Source organism: Scyliorhinus torazame, chromosome 7 (assembly GCF_047496885.1).
Source record: "Scyliorhinus torazame isolate Kashiwa2021f chromosome 7, sScyTor2.1, whole genome shotgun sequence".
Taxonomy (NCBI): domain Eukaryota; kingdom Metazoa; phylum Chordata; class Chondrichthyes; order Carcharhiniformes; family Scyliorhinidae; genus Scyliorhinus; species Scyliorhinus torazame.
The window spans coordinates 107,432,727-107,454,944 of record NC_092713.1 but is presented as its reverse complement, the minus strand read 5'-3'; the positions used below and the strand labels follow the sequence as shown (position 1 = coordinate 107,454,944).

The following is a 22,218-nucleotide window of genomic DNA, read 5'->3' as shown; positions in this document are numbered from 1 at the left end:
GGTTCTTTGGGGTGGAGGACAGATGTGGGAGGTGCTCAGGAAGTCCGGCGAACCATGTCCATATGTTTTGGCCATGCCCGGCACTGGAGGGGTTCTGGAGGGGAGTGGCGGGAACAGTATCTAAGTTGGTGAAAGTCCGGGTCAAGCCAAGCTGGGGGCTAGCACTATTTGGAGTAGTGGACGAGCCTGGAGTGCAGGAGGTGAAGGTGTAAGGTGGAAAATATTGTTATTGAAAAATTCTTAATAAAAACATATTTTTTTTTAAAATAAAAAGAACAAGAACAGGTGGAGGATGAGGTGGATATTTTTCGTTCAGGAAAATTGGCGGAGCTACAACAAAAAGATGTAGAAATAAAACGGATGTATCAGAAAGCATACACGAAAGAGGAATCTGAGTGTATACCAGAGTGTTATTACCATAAAAGTGATGTCTTGATGAGAAAATGGAGACCTTTACATATGCAGGCGGTTGAAAAGTGGGCAGAAGTTCATCAAGTAGTATTGCCGGTAGGGTATAGAAAGGAGGTGTTGCGAGTTGCACATGAGGCACCAGTGGGAGGTCATTTGGGAATAAGGAAAACTCAAGCTAAAATCCAGAAACATTTTTATTGGCCTGGACTACATAAAGATGTAGTTAAATTTTGTCAATCATGTCACACATGTCAAGTGATAGGGAAGCCTCAAGCAGTGATAAAATCAGTGCCCTTAATACCCATTCCAGCATTTGAGGAACCTTTTACAAGGGTCCTAATTTATAGCGTAGGACCACTTCCTAAAACAATAAGTGGGAATCAATATCTTTTGACTGTAATGGATGTGTCTACTAGGTTTCCAGAGGCCATACCAGTACGTAACATTACAGCTAAAAAGATTGTGGAGGAGTTACTCAAATTCTTTACTCGATATGGACTACCTACAGAAATGCAATCGGATCAAGGATCAAATTTTACCTCCAGGTTATTCAAAGAAGTTATGGATAGCTTAGGAATAAAACAATTTATATCAACTGCGTACCATCCATAATCGCAGGGAGCATTAGAAAGGTAGCATCAGACATTAAAGACAATGTTGAGGGCTTATTGTCATGGTTATCCAGAGGATTGGGATAAAGGAATTCCATTCGTACTGTTTGCAATTAGGGATGCACCTAATGAGTCAACCAAATTTAGTCCTTTTGAACTAATTTTTGGTTATGAGGTAAGAGGACCTTAAATTGATTAAGGAAAAATTGGTGAGTGAGAAATCAGAACTTACATTATTGGATTACGTGTCAAATTTTAGGGAATGATTAAATAGAGCAGGTGAATTGGCTAGACAACATTTAAAAGTTGCAAAAATGTGATGAAACGGGTAGTGGACAAGAAATCCAAAGTTCGTAGTTTTGCCAGTGGAGATAAAGTTTTAGTATTGTTACCAGTGGTAGGTGAACCTTTAAAAGCTAGGTTTTGTGGACCTTATCAGATTGAAAGGAAATTAAGTGAGGTGAATTATGTGGTAAAAACACCAAATAGAAGGAAGACTCACTGAGTGTGTCATGTGAATATGCTTAAAAGGTACTTTGAAAGGGAAAGAGAGAAAAAGGAAGAGGTTTTAATGACTCTAACTCAAAGTGAAGAACCAAATCCAGATGACTGTGAATTTGACATACCTCAAATTAAATTTGAAAAAGAGGATGTTTTTAAAATTGGGATAAATTGTTGAGTTACGTTCCAGAGGAAAAACAGACTGACCTGAAAGAGTTATTGATATCACGTGGACAGGTTTGTGGAGATAAATTGGGAAGTACTATAATGGCTATCCATGATGTAGATGTGGGAAAGGCTGTTCCGATCAAGCAACACCCATACAGACTTAACCCTTTAAAATTGGCACAGGTTAACAAAGAGATTGAGTGTTTGCTTAAAAATGGCATAATGAAATGGGTTGCAGCCAATGGAGCTCACCCATAGTGATGGTACCTAGACCAGAAGGTACACAGCGGTTGTGTGTGGACTATAGAAAGGTTAATGCGATTACAAGAACGGATTCTTATCCTATCCCACGTTTGCAGGATTGCATTGAGAAAGTGGGACAATCAGCTTTTATTTCCAAACTGGATTTACTTAAAGGTTACTGGCAGGTACTTTTATCTGAAAGGGCGATGGATATTTGAGCTTTTGTCACTCCAGATCGTATATACCAATTCAACGTTATGCCATTTGGCATGAAAGACGCCCCAGCCACATTTCAACAGTTAACTAACAAAGTTGTTTTAGGATTATCCAATTGTGCGATATACATTGACGATCTGGTAATTTTCAGCCAGTCATGGACAGAACATTTAAAACATCTGATGGAGTTATTCGATCGACATCAGGAGGCGGGTTTGGTGATAAAGTGAATTTGGAAAAGCCCAAGTCACTTTCCTTGGCCATACAATCGGACAGGGTCGAATGGTCACACGGGATGTGAAACCAACAGTTATTGAGGAGTTTCCAATACCCGGAAGACAAAGGGAAATAATGTGAGTTCTTGGCATGAGTGGATTTGATCGAACATTTGTGCAAAGGTTTTGTAGCGTGATTGCTCCACTGATGGACTTGCTGAAGAAACGTCGAAAATTTCAATGGACAGCGGACTTTCAACAGGCATTTGACTGCCTGAAAGCTGTGATAACCAATGTTCATGTGTTGGAGAATTGCAAGGGACTCTGTGATCAGATTGGGGCTGTTTAGCAGAGGGCTAAATCGCTGGCTTTGAAAGCAGACCAAGGCAGGCCAGCAGCACGGTTCAATTCACATAACAGCCTCCCCGAACAGGCGCCGGAATGTGGCGACTAGGGGCTTTTCACAGTAACTTCATTTGAAGCCTACTTGTGACAATAAGCGATTTTCATTTCATTTCACTTCATTTCAACTAAAGTATTTGACTTTAAAGAGAAATGTCGAGGCATAGAGCAATGGATGGATCGTGCAGAGACCTTCATGTTCATCAGAGACGGTCAATCAGGAAAGATTTCAGTTGGAGGAAGAAGAACAAAAATGGACTATATTATTGTACCTGTTTGCGTGTGTTGTTTTTTTTTTTAAACAAAAAAGTATATTTACTGTGTGCATTTCTTAAAGGATAGTGAAAAGGTGAAAAATGAAGCCATCTTGAAGTTGATGGGTTTTTTTTCTTGGGGGGAGGTGTCATGTGAGAGTACCTTTAAGAAATGGGTGTTTACTACTGCAGTGATGTCAGAGAGTTGGTGGAGCTGGGCTGTTTGTCAGCTTTTTACTTTCATTTTTGAGCAGGCTGCAGGGTGTGTTCTAGTTTCATTTTCAGTGTTGGAGCTGAAGCCAGACAGAGCAGTTCTCCTGTTGATCTCTCTGCCATGAAAAGACTATCTCTTGATCATTTGGTGAATTCAGAATTATAAATGTTTTCAGTAGTGATTTTAACCTGATGTGCTTCTGTTAAAGTTCTCTTTTTTAAGTCGTATGGATGTTAAAAGGAAAGCTTAAAGGATTACTTAGTGTTGTAGTCTTTGGGGGTTGTATTTGAATTAGTGGTTGCTAAGATGTTCATTGTATGTTTTAAAAAGATTAACTTGAGTTCATAGAATAAACACTGTTTTGCTTTAAAAAATACTTTTCCATTTCTGCTGTACCACACCTGTAGAGTGGGCCGTGTGCTCCCCATACCACAATCTATGAAACGTTGTGGGTCAGGTGAACTCCATGATACACTTTGGGGTTCTCTAAACCCTGGCCCATAACACCATAATCCTTCCCATACTCTCCAACGGATCAAAAACATACACCAAGAGGTCATCGGCATAGAGCGACACCTGATGCTCCCTCTGTCCCCTCACTATCCCCTGCCACTCTGCCGACCCCCTGAAAGCCATCGCCAATGGCTCTATGGCCAGCGTAAACAGCAGCGGCGACAGCGGGCACCACTGCCTCGTACCCCTGTGTAAGTCAAAGCTTCGTGAGCTCATATCATTCGTCCTCACCCTCGCTCTTGGCGCCACATACAGCAACCGCACCCATGCCACAATCGCGGCCCAAACCCAAACCTTCGAACAAGTACCGTCACTCCACCCGATCACATAGTTTCTCCGCGTCCATAGACACCACCACCTCTGGTACCAGAGCTCTCGATTCATCACCACGTTCAACAGCCATCTTATATTACTCGCGAGCTGCCTGCCCTTCACGAAGCCTGTTTGATCTTCTGCAACCACCCCCGGGGCACAATCCTCCATCCTCCCCGCCAACAACTTAACCAATACTTTCACATCCGTGTTCAATAGTGATATAGGTCTATACGACCCACATTCCACCGGATCCTTCCCTTTTTTGGGGATTAGTGTGATTACTGCCTGAGTCATCGTCTCCAGCAACTCCCCCTTCTCCAGTGCTTCATTAAACGCCCCCAACAGATGTGGTGCCAGGTCCGCCGCAAATTCCTTATCACATTCTGCCGGGTACCCATGCGGCACAGGGGCCTTCCCCGACTTCATACCCCTGATATTATCCAGCACCTCCCTCAGCCCCAATGCCTGCCTCTTTGCTTCCTCCACCTGGGGAAATTCCAGCTTGTCCAGAAACCACCACATGTCCCCCTCCTCTCCTCCTGGGTCTGCCTCATCAAGTCCCTTGTAATACTCTCTAAATGCCTCATTTATCTTCCCTGGCTCTGACACCACATCCCCAGCCCCAGTCCGGATTTTCAATATTTCCTTGAACGCAGCCACCCTCCGCAGCTGATGCGCCAGCATGCAGCTCGCCTTCTCCCCATACTCGTATTGCACCGCTCTTGCCCTACACAGTTGCCCTACCACCCTCCCCGTTGTCAGCCTGTCAAATTGCCCCTGCAACGTTTTCCTCTTCGTCAATCCCTCCACGGTGGGCACCCTAGAATATTCCCTGTCCACCTCCACTATCTCGCTCACGAGACGGTCGTGTTCCGTCCTCCTTTCCTTATTCGCACAAACCGTAAATTAGATAATTTCTCCCCGGACCACTGCCTTCAGTGCTTCCCAAAAAATGCCCACCGACACCTCCCCATTCTGATTGAACTCCACATAACCCCTAATCGCCAACCGCACCTTATCACAAAAATCTCCAACCGCCAACAAACCTGTGTCAAACCTCCACCCCGGCCTCTGCTCTCGCCCCGTACTGAACCAAATGTCCAGCCAGTGGGGTGCATGGTCCGAGATAACTATCCCTGCATACTCTGCCCCCTCCACACCAACCAAAATCTCCCCACTCACTACAAAGTAATCAATCCTCGAACACACCTTCAGGACGTGTGAAAAAGAAGGAATACTCCCTTCCCTCTGGGTTCTGAAAGCGCCATGGATCCACCATATCCATCCTCTCCATAAACCCCACCAGCTCCCTTGCCATTCGTACCCTACCCATCGACCTGGGGCTCGATCTATCCAGCCTCAGCTCCAGGACACAGTTAAAATCTCCTCCCATGATCAACTGGTACGTGGCCAAATCCGGGATTGCTGCCAGCAACCCCCTCATAAAACCTACATCATCCCAATTTGGGGCAAACACATTTACCAACACTACCGGTGCCCCTTCCAATACCCCACTCACAATCACATATCTCTCACCTGGATCCCTCACCTCCTTCGCACTCATGAATCCCATCTTTTTGCTCATTAAAATTGCCACACCCCTCGATTTTAAATCAAACCCCGAGTGAAAAACCTGCCTGACCCACCCCTTCCTTAACCTAACCTGGTCCTTCACACGGAGGTGTGTCTCCTAGGTTTAAATACATAAATATGTTCTGCGAATGGTAAATCAGAATGATTAGCAACATGGCAAACTACCAAAATAAATCTGTGCACCAAATTCCTTTTCAATACACTGGATCAAATCTGGATTGTGGTAAATTGGACATAAGTAGGGAAACCCCACAGAAGTATAAGATTTATGGGTTCAATTAAGATTGCAATAACCCCTCCTATTGTAAATCACATCAAGTTCTAGTAACTTAACAATATGGCAAGAAAGAGCACATTGAAGAATGAATTTGGAAAGTTTATTAAAAATGAAAAAGGTAACCATAAGACATAGGAGCAGAATTAGGCCACTCGGCCCGTCGAGTCTGCTCCGCCATTCAATCATGGCTGATATTTTCTCATCCCCATTCTCCTGCCTTCTCCCCATAACACCTGATCCCATAACAAGTCAGATAAAGAGCAAAGTATCAATCAACAGCAATTAGCAGTAATTAAGTGAGAAGAGAATGGTTAACTTTAACAATTAAACAGACAACTTGCCATCCTTCTCAGACCAGGGGCTGGATTCTCTGCACCCCGATGCCGAAATTGTGGCAGGCGCGGGGGCGGAGAATCCATTTCGCCACACAGAATCGGGACCGGCGCCGGTTCGCCGATTCTGCGGGCCCCGAAAAGCGGCGTACTTGGAAAGTATGCCGTGCCACCCAGCACCTACCTAGGGCCATTGATGGAGGCCCGCTCCGCCATTCTCCTCCCCCGACCAGCCCATGCCCGCCGGCGTGGAACTAATGTGGTCCAGCCAGTAGGGAAACTAGCGTGGCAGCTGTGCACTCAGTTCTTGGCCGCCCTGATAGGGGACGGGCTGATCGGAGGGCAGGGGGGGCCTTATACATGGCCGAGAAATGTTTGTGCGGGCGTTGAGGGTCGGGCGCGCAGCCAATCTGGGGGTATATTTTCAGAGTCCAGCTCCGCGGTCTGAGTCCGCCATGGAGCAAGGCGCGGCTGCTGGAGGCCGCTAGCGTGCGCATGCGCAGTCTCTGACCAGGAAGTGCGGGGGCTCCTGAAGGGCTAGGAATATGTGGCCCTTTCACACCACAAACGTGGGCCAAGTGTATTCGCACTTGGGGGACAGGGTCTCAGGTTGGTTGAACTCTGGGCAGTGTGGTACCCTGACACTCCTGATACCACCTGGGCACCCTGGCACTACCAATCAGGCACCCTGGCAGTGGCATCCTGCCACTACCAGGGTGCCCAGGTGGCACTGCCAGGCTGGTAGGGGCAATGCCTGGGTAGCAGGCTGGCAGTGTCAAGGTGCCAGGTGACATCTTGCCCATGCCGGGGATCAGGCCCAGGGGCGCCCAGCCCTTATGAGGTGGAGTGCGGGGGGCTCGTCCCCCTAATTGGTAAGTTGTGGTGTTGGGGGAGTCCGGATACCGTGGTGTGAGGTCCAGATCTCATTAGTGCAGGAAATGAGTCTAAGTGCAGCCTCACCGGAGCGTTCCTCACTGAGGTCCACAAATGCAGCAGCGTCCCACTTAATAGTGGGATTGTGCTCATTGCTGCAAGCTCTGGGAAACACCCTGCCAAATGTGCTCAAACCGAGACTCTTTCTTTTCCAGTAGACAAAAAGAATAATCAACAGAGAACATTGACAAATGGTACATCGACAAAGTGATTGGTTACAGTGCGGAACAAGGGGCCAAACAAAGCAAATACATGAGCAAGAGAACATATTCATTCAAAATACAAAATGGTAGTCACACTAAAACTAATGATTGTAAAACTACCAACAGAATTTGGGAAGTTTAAACTTCCAATGGGCTGATTTTCTTGCCTGGAGTCCTCCATGTAAGTCACTGATACTGGGTTTGGTGTTGGAGACTTGGTCCATATACGCAGGACTTACCTGCATATCTACCCTGGAAATGTTACACTGATTAATACCTGATTAATACTAACTCAGTAATTAGCCAGAATAAATAAACTGTGGACCACAACTATCCACCCGTCCTGGTCACACCCCAACCCCCCCCCCCCCCCCCCCAACTACCCTCAAAGCAAACCCAGCTAATCCCCCTTTACCTCACTACCCCCATGGCCTGAACTTACTACCCCACCCCTCACCTGACTACTGCCTGGCCCAGCCAACCACCCCCACACCCAACTACCCCTTTGCCTGACCCAAGTACCCTCCACCCAACTACTCCCCATGACCTGACTACCCACTCATCCACTCACAAACACATTCACTTACTGAAAGACCTGGACCTTTAAAATCATACCTGAAAATAACAGCTACTATTCTGAAAAATGGGGGTGTTCTCCCTTCTATCCCCTTTTGCACTTGATTTTCTTCTCCTTGTATGTCTGTGCTGATTAGTCCCGGGTAGGGTCTTAAAAGGGTAGTCTTCACGGGTAAGTTCAATGCATGTGGCATCAATACTGACTGGATGATCTGTGCCACTGTATCTTTCCTGGGAGCAACCCAAATGTTGCACCCAAAATTGCACCTGAGGTTGCCCCCTTTGCTCATGTCAAATCATATCCCAGCATTCCCCCAAAAGCATGAGTATACACCCAATCATAAAATACCTGCATGTGGCCAAAGATCAATGGAATTCCATGTAATCATTGAGGCTCAAGGAAATGCCATATCCAGACCAATATATTTCTTCTTTGAATCTTAAATTTAGATTTCAACTCATTTAACCATCATTGATGCACATCATGTTAAAGATCGAGCAATCAGAGAGGCTTTTCAACTTTTACTGTGACATATTGAAACCATAAAAATCCATTCAAAATAAAAAGGTAATATGGAGCAGCTCTCAGGGAGAATTGATTTAAAAACAATGCTCAAACAGTTGCAGCTAATAGGCCAAACAAACTAGCCACCCTGTCTGAAGGTTTGGGCACAAAAATTGAGATCCATGGACATTTTGTGGAGATTCAAATTTGGGAGTTGGATCAGTCAGTTTTATGGGCAGAAATTGATCAAAATGAAGGGTTTGATGGACAGATGTAAAAGATTGAGAAGAGTTGGGCCTATTGTGATTACACGCATAACCCACATGCAACCCAAAACTCCATGATACCTTTTAAAGCCTCTTAATTGCTTTGTCTCCAGGCTACAGGTCTATGTCCATGCAAATATAAAGAAAATTCCAGGTCAGTATGTATGTAAATGTAAACTAGTTACTGCTAATATGCTTTCATAGCTCATGCAATAATATTTTACACCCTACTTCCCTTCATCCAGCCATTCCCTCATTACATTTCCATCAAAAAGTGGAAAACATGTTCTAAAATTTGAATGTTCATCTTGCATTGTACAAAATAGCATCTCAGCACATAAATATCCGTAAGTCCTTTGAATTATTGCAGTCACAAAGCAATTAGGAATTATATTTAACTACAAGCCAGCTGAGGTCACTTCTGCAGCACATTGTGTATCTCTGCACTTTTACCTGTAATAGATTACATTACTCCTCCTTAATAGGTGATCTTTCAAAAAAATGAGTTTGGTTTTCTTCCAAATTCTAGCGGTTGAATGTTTATTGTAAGCTCTCAATGTTTGACAATAATCATCAATGCCTTTTTGAATAATTTAGTGGCCCTTATAAACCAAATTAAATAAAGCCGGCATTTCTTCTCTACGTTAACCGGGTTTATTTTCACTTAACATCCACAACATAAATGGCATTAGCCCCACACAGAGCCTGTGGCTTCTGTTGTTCCCCAATACTCTACATTCAAACTCCTTTAAACAGCTATTGATTTGCAATAAAAACAATTTTAAAAATATATTTTGAGATGAAAATGCAAGCAGACGGCATAATATAATTATTCACAAATAACAGCTCCCTGGATGAAGAGATAGAAATTAAGGGAAAGAGGAAAAAAAGTGCTTTTGACAGGTGTCAGGTAGAAAACATAGTTGTTAGCCAAGAGGAATACCCCAGAGGGGAGGTGAAAAAGCACATTAGAGAAATGAAGAGAGATTATGAGAAAAGATGGCAGCCAACTTAAAGGGGAATCCCAAAGTCTTCGATAGGCACATAAATAGTAAAAGGGTGGTAAAAGGAATATGGTCGATTCGGGACAAAAAAGAGAATTTGCGCATGGAGTCTGTGGGCATGGCTGAGGTAGTAAATGAATACTTTGCATCCCAGGAGGTAGATGTGATGCAGGTCATGGAGCCAGACAAGGAAAATCTGTCCCTAGAAGGGTTCAGAATTGATAAGGAGGATGCTTTGAATACACTGTTAGTATTTAAAATTGACCAGACTCCAGAACCGAATGAGATGCATCTAAAGATATTGGAGGAAGTGAGAATGGAAATTGCAGGGGCACTGACCATAATCTTCCAGTTATCTCTAGATTCAGGGGAGGTGCCAGAGGACTGGAGAATTGGCAAGACCAGTCAGTTTAACACCAATGGTGGGCAAGCTACTTGAAACAATTATTCAGGATAGAAAAATGTCACGTAGAAAAATGTTTGTTGATTAGGAAGAACCAGCATGGATTTCTAATGGGGAAATGGTGTTCAACTAACTTGCCGGAGTTTTTTGAGGAGGTAACAGAAAAGGTTGATGCTGTTGATGTGGAGTACATGGGCCGGGATTCTCTGAAATCCCGGCCAGTGTTGACGCCGGAGTCAAAACCGGCGCGAGCGATGCTGGCGTCAACGGGCCTCCAGACCCAGGCATTCACCCCTTCCTCGGGGGCTAGTATGGCGCTGGAGTGCTGTGCGCGCGGGTTGCCGTCTCCACGCTGGCCTCTGGGCAATATGGTGGAGCCCTATAGGGGCCCAGCATGGAGGAACATAGCTCCCCCCTCCCCCCGCAATTAGCCCGCCTGCTGATCGGTAGGCCCCGATCATGAGCCTGGCCACCGTGGAGGCCCCCCCGGAATCGGATCCCCTCCTGCCCCGCTACCAGGACAGCACCCACAGTCAGAACTCCGAGGTCCCCCCGGGTAGGACCATACGTACCACGCCGGCGGAACTCAGCGGGCACTCGGCCCGTCGAGCGTGGAGAATCGCCGGGGGGGGGGGGGGGCGCTTTCAACAGCCCCCGACCGGCGCAGCGGCAACTCCGTGGCCGCGATTGGTGCCGAATCTCCGGTCGACGGAGAATTGGCCATGAACTTTCTCAAGGCATTCAATACTGTACCACACAACAGACTTGAGAGAAAGGTTATAGCTCATGAAATAAAAGGGACACTAGCAACATGGACAAAAAATTGGCTGAATAATAGGAAGCAAAGAGTAATGGTAAATGGGTCTTTTTCAGGCTGGAGGAAAGTTTGTAGCCCTCGTCACCATGGGTAGGTATGCAGACCCTCACTTTTCCTGATATATATTAATGATCTAAATCTTGATATGCAGGGGACAAGTCAAAGTTTGTGGATGACACAAAACCTGGAAGTATTGTAAATTGTGAAGAGGACAGTGTTGAACTTCAACAGGACATTGACAAGTTTGTGAAGTGAGCAGAAACTGAACTGGACTAGCCACTTAATACCGTATTGCTACCAGGGCAGGTCAAAGACTAGAAATCCTGCGGTGAGTAACTCACCTCCTGACACCCCAAAGCCTGTCCACCATCTACAAGGCACAAGTCATGAGTCTAATGGAATACTCTCCACTTGCCTGGATGAGTGCAACTCCAACAACACTCAAGAAGCTCAACACCATCCAGGACAAAGCAGCTCGCTTGATTGCTTCCCCTTCCACAAACATTCAAACCCTCCACCACCAATGAACAGTGGCAGCCGTGTGTACAATCTACAAGATGCATTGCAGTGACTCACCAAGGTTTCTTAAATATCACCTTCCAAACCCACTACCATCTCGAAGGACAAGAGCAGCAGATACCTGGGAACCCCACCACCTTGAGCCACCACCCTGACTTGCAAATATATCGCCGTTCCTTCACTGTCGCTGGGGCAACATCCTGGAACTCTCTCATGAACAGCATACTGGGTGTATCTACACCACAAGGACTGCAGCGGTTCAAGAAGGCAACTCACTACCACCTTCTGCAGGGTAACTAGTGAATGGCAATAAATGCTGGCCTAACAAGCGACACCTACATCTCGTAAATGAATTTGAAAAAAAATTAGAAGAAGTGTGAGGTGATGCATTCTGGTAGGAGGAACGTGGAGAGGGAATATAAGATAAGTGGTAAAATTCTTAAGGGGTTGTAGGAGCAGAGGGCCATGGATGTAAATGTGTATAAGTTATCAAAGGTGGTAGAACAGCTGGAGAGAGCAGTTAATAACATGTATAGTATTCTGGACTTTATTAATAGAGCCATAGAATACAATAGCAAGGAGGTTATGCTGAATTTGTACCAGACATTAGTTAGACTTCAGCTTGAATATTGTGCACAGTTCTGGGTGCCACACTATAGGAAAGATGTGAGTACATTGGAGAGTGTGCAGAAAGGCTTTACAAGAAAGGTTCCAGCAATGAGAAACTTCAGTTATGCGTAGGTATTGGGACTGTTCTCCTTGGAGAGACGAAGGCCAAGAGGAGATTTGATAGAGATGTTCAAAATCATGAGCGGGCTGGATAGAGTAGATAGAGAGAAACTGTTCCCACTCGCAAGAGGCTCAAAAGTGGGAGGGCATGGATTTAAAGTGATTTGCAAAAGAAGCAAATAAGATGTGAGGAAAAAAACTATTTCACACAACCAGTGATTGGTGTGTGGAATGCACTTCCTGAAACTGTTTTGGAGGCAGGTTCAAATTGAGTCATTCAAGACGACATTGGATAACTATTTGAATAGAAACAATGTGCAGGGATATGAGGGAAAGGCAGGGGAATGGCACTGGTCATGATGCTAGTTTGGAGAGACAGTGCAGGCATGGGCCAAAAGGCCTCCTTCTGCACGGTAACAATTGAAAATGAAATGAAATGAAAATCGTTTATTGTCACAAGTAGGCTTCAATGAAGTTACTGTGAAAAGCCCCTAGTCGCCACATTCCGGCACCTGTTCGGGGAGGCTGGTACGGGAATTGAACCGCGCTGCTGGCAATTTAATACCTTTAAAAGCTAGCGATTTAGCCCAGTGTGCTAAACCAGCCCCTACCACAATTCTGTGGTTCTCAGACCATATTACCTCCCGTTTTGGAGTAACCCAAGCAAATTCATGGCAGGTTGTATTGGAAATCTCTGAAGAAAAAGTTCTAATCATCTAAACATATATCAATTAGTAACAAGGCCACTTTCATCCTGACTTAAGCTTTTCATTGAGGAGGGTTTGACTTGAGGCTACAGGGAAATGATAATATACATAGCAGTAAAACAGGTGAGAGCTCTAAACTTATAAATAATTCACTTAGAAATGAACCTGCAATACAACTGTTCTAATTTTAGGTCCTTTAATTGTACTCATTTATCTGCACCCTCACCATAGATCGTTTCTGAAATGAAGCTGAATGATTGAACTGGGCCTGAAATATTTCACCTCAGCCTGTCTGTAAACAACCTGCCTGCAATGTAATAACAAATCCGTTCTGCATCAGTGCATATATACAGAATGTATCAGTGCTTATATCCACGAACACCCCAGGAGATCTTACATTACCAGTAATTCTTCAATCCCTTCCCTTTCTTAAGCTTGTTGCTAGAATTTTATATCTTCAGTCTTACACGGTGATGGAATCCCCTACCTGGAATTGATACAGATTCAGACATGTCCTAAAAATTGAACAATATTACTTTCATGGGGAAAATTTTTAAAATCTACGTATCCGTTTGCTCATTATAATATTGTGCAAACAACGTTTTCACCTTAATTGTAGGCATCCTCCAATAACAAAGTCAGATTTGTCATACTCGTGTTAATATATGTTATTGATTACTGCCCATTGCATTCTAATGATTGTATGGATATTGTAAAGCAGCCATTTTATCAAGGGTTCTCCTTGAAGGCTATCTCTTTTTTAAATGAAATGCCTATTCAACATTAAAGGTCATCCTGGACAGCGACAATTTCCTTCTGATGGCCGGTGCTGCATTGAAAGTTTACTAAAATATTAACAGAATGGAAATAATACAGCAAACTGTGGCCTCCTGTTGATTTTACGTGGTAGCTAATTATATCATTCCCCGACGATTAAAGGGCATCACTCGCTCAAAGAAGGAGGCACATCCGAACGGGCAGGGTACTTGCAGCGGCGGCAATGCCTGCATATGTTCAATCTTCCATTCTTGAAGACCACCCTCAGCCTTTTCAGCTCAGCGCTGGTTATTTCTGTGTTCCATTTTGTGTTCAATGGAACCGACTTGATGTTGCCGCCTGCCAACCCGGCGATTCACTGGAAATTTCCACTTCTCCGAATGCCAAGCTCGTCACATGTAAAGTGCTGAAGAAAAGCAGTCTGCAGCCCAGCCACTGCCATAGCTCCCCAGTGCTCAGGACCCAGTCTGCAACATTTGCAAATAAATGTAATCTGGGAGCATTCCTCTCAACGTCCTTAAACCTTTTAATATTCATCATTCATGACCATCTCCATCGTTGTGCATAGCGGCTAAAGACCACCCTCCCATCAGACCTTCAACACAATAACAAAACCCGTCTCCTGATTATTTCGGATAACTAAGAGCACTGGAAGCCCATTCACATTCCACTGCTCAGGCAGGTGCTGAAATATTCACGGTTTATTTCTAATAAAGAAAGATCACATCAACAGTAATCACTGCAAATTACAGCCCCGTCTGTATTCGGGACAAGAAGGACATAAACAATCAAGTTCTTAGGTCGTCTACTGGTCTGTTCAGCACCAACAATTTCTCCAGGATTCCTCACCGAAGCGTCCATCCAATCGGGTATTTATCTTAACCCATTGCACAGCACTTGGGGCATCGGACTGGTCCCCAAAGAATTAAACAAACAATGCATATTCACCACCAAATATTAAACTTTTCATAAAACACATAATTTGACACAAAGAGCGGGGGAAATAATTCCAAGCAAATAAACCTTTCTAGATAATCGCAAGTAAATTCACACACACAAAAAAGAAAAATGTATACAAAATCATATATTCTGCCTAAGAACGACAGGTGCAACTGTTTACTGGGCAGCTGGATATATATTCTCCCCGGCTGTTGACCATGTCAGGGAGCTTTGCTAACAATACAACTATCCATTATACATGTTGCAACGTTGAGGTTGGCTTGCTGGAGTCGGGTGAAAGTGGGTTGAGGCAGTATTTGCCGTCCCTGCCTTTCAGCACCATAGGGCCTGGACAGCGAACAAAGGGGAAGGAGCAGCTCCGGCGGGACGAACTTTTTACAATAACTTCCTCTATTTAAAGGCTATTTCGTCAGAAACTGGCTTTTTTTTCCTCAATCAATGAATGCAATAAGTGATTCGTTCAGAGCGACGTTTAAAAGACAGTCTCGCATTAAAACGAAACAGCAATATCGACAGCAGTGAGCAGGTTAATGAAATCTTACCGAACATCTGAATATGTCCTTTGGTAATGGGGTTGAAGCTCCCGCAGGCCAACAGGATAACGTGGGTTTTACTGGGCTCGGCCATACTGCCAAGTCGCCCTGTGCTCCTTCAGTGCCTTTCTCCTGTTCTCTGCAGTGTGCGGCGACACTCAGACCCTTTTACAGCCTCGGCTGGATCGCTCTTCATACACACTGCGTCACCCATTGATTATGGATGTCTTTACTTTTTAGTTTCATGTCCCCCGTTTGCCTCCAAAATTTCTCTCTCCGCGAGTTGTGTGCAGACAGGCCACCCCATGAGGGTCTAAGGGTCGCAGCGTTTCAATGTTGTGATCACACTGTCGCTGCTTGGATTTGAGGACATTTCTGTTGTAAAAATGATCAAAAGGGGATGACCATGTGTTTTGGTTTGGAGCTCTGGCTGCTCTGGGAGGCGTCACTGTGTATCATCTGAATCCCATTTTCCTCCAGTACCGCTTGTGAGGAAGGACAAACTCCAGGTCTCAAATTGGTGTTATTCCACTTTTAACTGAGGCGGTCAACATGGAATGGCCAGGGTGTAATATACTGTTACTAGCACCGCTTTCTTTATTGATACTTGCCGTTGGGTTATTCTTTATCCAAAGTTCAGCATTGCACAATTGCGTGACATTCTTCATCATTTCAATGTCTTGGCTAGTCTGAATAACCTGTACACAGGAGCAGAAGAATTAGACGGGAGATGAGATTTCTTGTCATCCAGAGGGAGGATGGTGGGGGTCTGTAAACCACTGCCTGAAAGGGTGGTGGAGGCAGAGACCCTCATCGCATTAAACGATATTTGGATATGCACCTGAAGAGCCTTAACTCACATGGCCATGGACCAAGAGCTGGAATGTAGGATAAGGTGGGATAGTTATTTTTGCTCAGACAGATACAATGGGCGGAATGGCCTCTTATGCCATAAATGTTCAATGTTTCGATGTCTGGTTAAAGTGAATAACATGCGCACTTGGCGAGGTTTCCTGGGTTAGGGATGAAGAGCTTCAGAGAGGGTAGAGGAACTGCAATTGTTCTCTGAGAGCAAGGAACATTGAGAGATATAATAGAAGTGTTTAAAACGATGTAGGTTAATGAAGGGAAATTGTTCCCATTGGCAGGAAGATCAGTAACCAGAGCATACAAATGTGTAAGAAACCAGAGGGGAGATGGGGAGATATTGTTTTACTGTAGCAAGCTATTATGACCTGAAATGAGCTGATTGAAATGACAATGGAACTGGCTTTAACATTAGCTTTCAAAATCACGGTGGATCTATATTTGAGAATGAAAAGCATTGCAGGGCTGTGGGGTAGAGAAATAGAATGGCATTAATTGGGTATCTCAGTTAACAAGCTGGCTGATGGACTGAATGGGTCCCTGTGCTGTAGAAATCTATGCTCTGGAGTGAATAACCTAATCACATATGACTTGGTTAGAGTGAATAGCTTAATACATGTCTACATTCAAATGAATATGTACATTCACACCAATACATAAATAAAATACTGCAGCTGCTGGAAATCTGAAATAAAAACAGAAGGTTCTGGAAACTCTCAGCAGGCCTGGCAGCATCTGTGGAGAAGGAAACAACATTAATGTTTCAGGGCAATGAACTTTCATCTGAACTGAATGTAGTTGTAGTTAATGACCTAATTTTAGAATGAATTCTTAAACTCGTCCTGGTTAGGACAGATACTTGAATATGTACAACAAAATAATTACTTTTGTGCACAACATGCAAAAATGTGCAACTTGTGAAAACTGATTATATTAGTCAGCATTTTGTCCCATAGTATGTATATAATACAGTTGTACTTAATTAATTACCCAGTGTGAATGACCACAGGGACCATTAGAAGATTTTATTTTCTCAGCAAGCAAAGGACTGCATTGCAGGGCCACAACCCATTTTTCCAGCTGGGGGCAATTAGGAGAGGACATGGTGAATATGGAGGACAACAGCCTGCAGAATGACACTGGATTATACCAACCATGTAAAGGAGTTCATCAGCTCATACCTATTGTCTACTGCGGTGTTACAGATAAATCATATTGCTGCTTAGGCAATGTTTCTGTTTAGCATTGAGTAAATTTAAGGAGGAGAGAGATTTTTAATTCGTAATGGGCTGAAGGGTTATGGAGAATGGGCCGGAAAGTGGAGGCAGAAACAAAATCAACCAATATCGCATTGAATGGTGGAGCAAGCTTGAGGATCTGAATTGCCTACTCCTGCTCATAGTTCTTATGCTCTTATGTACTAAGCTAGAGATGACAACACAGTACAATTCCATGATTTCTGTCACCAAACAGAACAAAGGCAGCGGGCACATTGAAACACCGCCAGAAGATTTCCCTCCAAGCTACACACCGTCCTGACTTGGAAACATATCACCATTTTTTCACTATCACTGAATCAAAATCCTGGCAAACTCCCTAACAGCACTGTGGGAATACCTTCACAACATACAATACAGTGGTTCATGAAGATACTTCACTACGATCTCCTCAAATGCAATTATGGGTGAGCAATAAATGCTGGCCTTGCTAGCAATGCTCACATCCTGTGAATGAAGAAAAAAAGAACATCACAATCTGTAAATTCATGGATTGGTGATGTTTATATTTGCTAATAAATACAGAGCAAATGCTAATTCAACACAACTTTAGGGCCAAAAACTGTTTCATTAATATTATTGAAGGGGTGGCAGAGAGTAATGAGAATAATCATGTTGATATGGTGTATAGGACATCCAAAAGACATTTGATAAAGTTCCATACAACAGACTTGTGAGCAAAGTTAGCATGCATGGAACAAAAGTGACAGCAGCATCATGGTACAAAATTGACAGTGACAGAAAACAGGGATTTGTGTTTAATGGGTGTCTTTCAGACTGGAGGGAGGTTTGTAGTGGAGTTCCCCAGGGCAACTGTTAGCAACGTATTCTCTTCCTGATATGTATCATTACCTTGTGCAGGGCACAGTTTCAAAAATTGCAAATGTTATGAAACTTGGAAGCATTGTGAACTGAACATAGAACATAGAACACACAGTGCAGAAGGAGGCCATTCAGCCCATCGAGTCTGCACCGACCCACTTGAGCACCCGGAGGAAACCCACGCAGACACGGGGAGAACGTGCAAACTCCACACAGACAGTGACCCAACGGGGAATCGAACCTGGGACCCTGGCACTGTGAAGCCACAGTGCTATCCAGGTGTGCTACCGTGCTACCCCTACTGGGAGGAGGATAGTGTAAAACTTCAAAAAACACACAGGCAGGTTGGTGGAACGGGTGGAGAAGTAGCACACAAAAGTTAATGTGGAGAAATGTGAAGTGTTTCATTCTGGTTGCAAGAGACAATATAAAATAAAAGTTGCAATCCAAAAGGTTGTGCTGGAACTGAGGGCTTGGGTGTATATATGCATAGGTCATTGCAGGTGGCAGAATAGGTTAACAGAGCAGTTAATAAAGCATACAACATCCTAGGCTTTATTAAAAGGGATATAAAAAAGCAAGGAAGTTATGTTAAACTTGTGTAAAGCACTGCTTTGACCTCAACTGGTGTATTGCATCCAGTTCTGGGCAGCACACTTCAGGAAGAATGTGAAGGCATTAGAGAGGATGCAGAAAAGATTCATGAAAATGGTTCCAGCGATGAGGAACTTTAGTTATATAGATGGATTGAAGAAGTTGGGACTTTTTCTGCGAGAGGAGAAGGTTGAGAGGAGATTTGATAGAGATATTCAAAATCTTGAGTCATTTGGTCAGAGTAGATAGGGAAAAAATATTGACAATTGGTGGGAAAATCATGCACAGAATTAAAGCAATCGGCAAAAGAAGCAATGGAAACAATGAGGAGAAACATTTTCATGCAGCGAGTGGTTAGGATTTGGAATACATTCCTGACAGTGCGGTGGAGGCAGGTTCAATCAGGAATTCAAGAGGGAGGTGGGCTATTATCTGAGAAGGAACGATTTGTGGCATTAGAGGGAGAAAGCGGAGGAGCGGCACAAGGCAAATTGCTCATTGGAGACCTAGTAGAGTCATGACAGGCCGAATGGCCTCCAGCATGGTAGCACAGTGGCTAGCACTGTTGCTTCACAGCGCCAGGGTCATAGGTTCGATTCCCAGCTTGGGTCACTGTCTGTGCGGAGTCTGCACATTCTCCCCGTGTCTGCATGGGTTTCCTCCGGGTGCTCCGGTTTCCTCCCACAAGTCCCGAAAGACGTGTTGTTAGGTAATGTAGACATTCTGAATTCTACCTCTCTGTACCGGAACAAGCGCCGGCATGTGACGACGAGGGGCTTTTCACAGTAACCTCATTGCAGTGTTAATGTAAGCCTACTTGTGACAATAAAGATTATTATTAATTATTATTCAGTGCTGTAACAATTCTATGATTCTATAATTACACCTCTTAGTTTATTTCTAGGTCTAAATGATGGGAGTATACGTGAGTTTAAGTTGCGCAGATTCACTGGGGGGGGAATGAATGAGTTAATAAGGTGTCGACTGCAGATTATTAACAACCTCTGGAATACTAATTTACAGTCTGTCCGTGAGCAGACTGCAATGATCTAAGGAATATACAAATGCCTTTAATATATATGTCTTTGAAATATTGCAACATAACATTGGAAACATTTCAGCTCAGATATTTACACAGCGAGTAACTGCTTCAAACAAATCGATCATATTTTTCAGGCAAATATTTGGAGGCTGCAGCCAACTGCGCAGGTGTGGGTTGGAAATAGACAACAACCCAGAAGTCATTGCAGCCAGCAAGGCTCCAGATTAAGTTTATGGTTGACGTCATGAATTATTCTACATTTTAAGTGAAAGAGCAATTTTCTTTGAAAAATACTTGCAATTGATGTGCAACAGTGGTGTTTATAGAATAGTAATGACACTAACCTTCCCAGAAAAGGTTTGAGAAGACCTTGAAATAATGAACACACTCCACTTAAATAAATATAATAAGAATTGGTGTCAAAAACATATTTCCTTTAGCAAGTCTCAGAATCAACTTAAATACCCTCAGTGTTTATTTTTTAAATACTGCAATCATCTTTAAATAAATAATGCTTTCAAACTGGGCAGTATTCTTGCTGGAAACAGTACACATTGCGGTATGACATAATAGGATTTCTTTACTCCTTTGAATCATTCTTAAATATTTAAATTTAAATAAGTGCTTGTAAACAAAATAGCAACAGGAATTTGGTGAGATTGGGACTTCAGTGCAGAGGGTGACAGAGGTGTTAAGACATTTAAGACAAAGGGCAACAGTAAATTATAAATAATCAGAGTAATTACTTTGATTTAAAAGTATTTATCTGAACGAAATAACAGGACAGCTGAAACCCATTTGCCTGCAATTCATGTGCCATGTGTGAATTCCTGGAAGCTGCATTGGTCTTGGAAAAGCACGTGTGCAGGGAATGCCTCCATTTGTTTGAAATTTGACTCAGGGTGCGGGATTCTCCGAGCACGTGCCGGGTCAGAAAATTCCAGGGGTGGGGGCACGAATCACGCGACGCCGCTCCGACGCTGGTCCACCGATTCTTCGCTGACCGGAGAATCGGCACCATTAGGGGGTCGTTCAACGCGGCCCACTGCCGATTCTCCCCGCGCGAAGGGCCAAGTGCCTGCCGGGTTAGGCCGAGTCCCACCGGCGCCATTCTCGTATGGTCCTACCCGGCGGGACCTCGCCGTTCATGTTGCGGGGGGCGGCCTGATGGGGGGAGGGGGGATCCGACTCCGGGGGGGGCCTCCACGGTGGCCTGCCCCGCGATCGGGGCCTACCAATCGTCGGGCAGGCTTATCCCGGTGGGGGCCTATGTCCTTCCGCGCCGGGCCCCTGTAGCTCTGCGGCATATTGCGGGGGTGGCCGCCGCAGAGAAGGAAACCCATGCGCATGTGCGAACTCGCACCGGCCGTGGCGCGCATGTGCGAACTCGCACTGGACGTGGCGCGCATGCGCGATGCCGCAGCATCCGTCCTGATGCCCCTATCGGCAGCTGGAGCAGCGTGAGGCTCTCCAGTGCCAGGCTGGCCCCCTGTGCGGCACAGGATCACTAATCGTAGAGGCCTGTTGACACCATCGTTAAACGCTCTGGCGTTTACGACGGCATCAACACTTAGCCCCAGGATCAGTGAATCCCGCCCAGGGTTTCCAAGCTTGAGAACGGTTAAAATCGTTGCAGGGCATATGGGAGGCTGTGAATTTCCTGGAGCACACATTCTGGAAGGGAGTCACCCTGCAGCTACAGAGAGTTCACAAAAATGGTAAGTCAGTGGCTATCCAGCAGGATAGGAAGAAGCAGTGAAGGAACCCTCTCAGAATGTGAAACTCCCAAATTGTTTTCAATGCTGAATATTCGTGAAAGATATTGAGAAAGTGGAGTCTGGAGAACAATCATCGCACTGTGGGTAAATGTACATTTTGGGAACACAATCAAGTGTAGAAATGCAGTGGTCAGAAGTGATTCTATAGTCAGGGGAATGGACAAGTGTGTTGCTTTACTGGGGCTATGATGAAGGTTATCACTGAGAAGATACAGAACATTTTGAGCGTGAGTGGAAAACATCCAGAAGTCATGGTCCATGCAGGAACCACTGACCTGGGAAGGAAAAGAGTTCCATTCCTGCAGTCAGAATTTCAGGAGCTAGGAAGGAAGAACCCAAAGCAAGATCTCAAAGTTAATAATTTCTCAATTGCTCCCAATGCTATGTGCTGGAGAGCACAAGAATGGCAGGAGTATTAGGTTAAAAGGTAGCAGGAGAAATGGTGCAGGATGGAGGACTGAGATATTTGGTCCAGTTCAGGGGTAGGAGCAACCTGTTAAAGAGGTGCAGAAATGTAGCATCCTTATTCAAGAAAGGAGATAGAGAGAAAACGGGAAAGTATAAAACAGATGGCAAAACATCTTGAGAAATGCTGGAATCCATTATCAAGGATGTAGAGCAGATGAGGGCGCTGGAGGAGA

At 44.5% G+C, this 22,218-nt stretch overlaps 1 protein-coding gene across 1 annotated transcript in view; it reads right to left on the bottom strand.

Moving 5' to 3' along the window:
- nmnat2 (nicotinamide nucleotide adenylyltransferase 2) overlaps positions 1-15,423 on the bottom strand; it is a 472,861-nt gene extending 457,438 nt beyond the window's left edge. Inside the window, exon 1 of the mRNA XM_072511235.1 lies at positions 15,207-15,423. Coding sequence (XP_072367336.1) covers positions 15,207-15,291 — 85 coding nt within the window. The 5' untranslated portion in view covers positions 15,292-15,423. The remainder of the gene's footprint in view (positions 1-15,206) is intronic.
- Between the last annotated feature and the right edge of the window lie 6,795 nt (positions 15,424-22,218).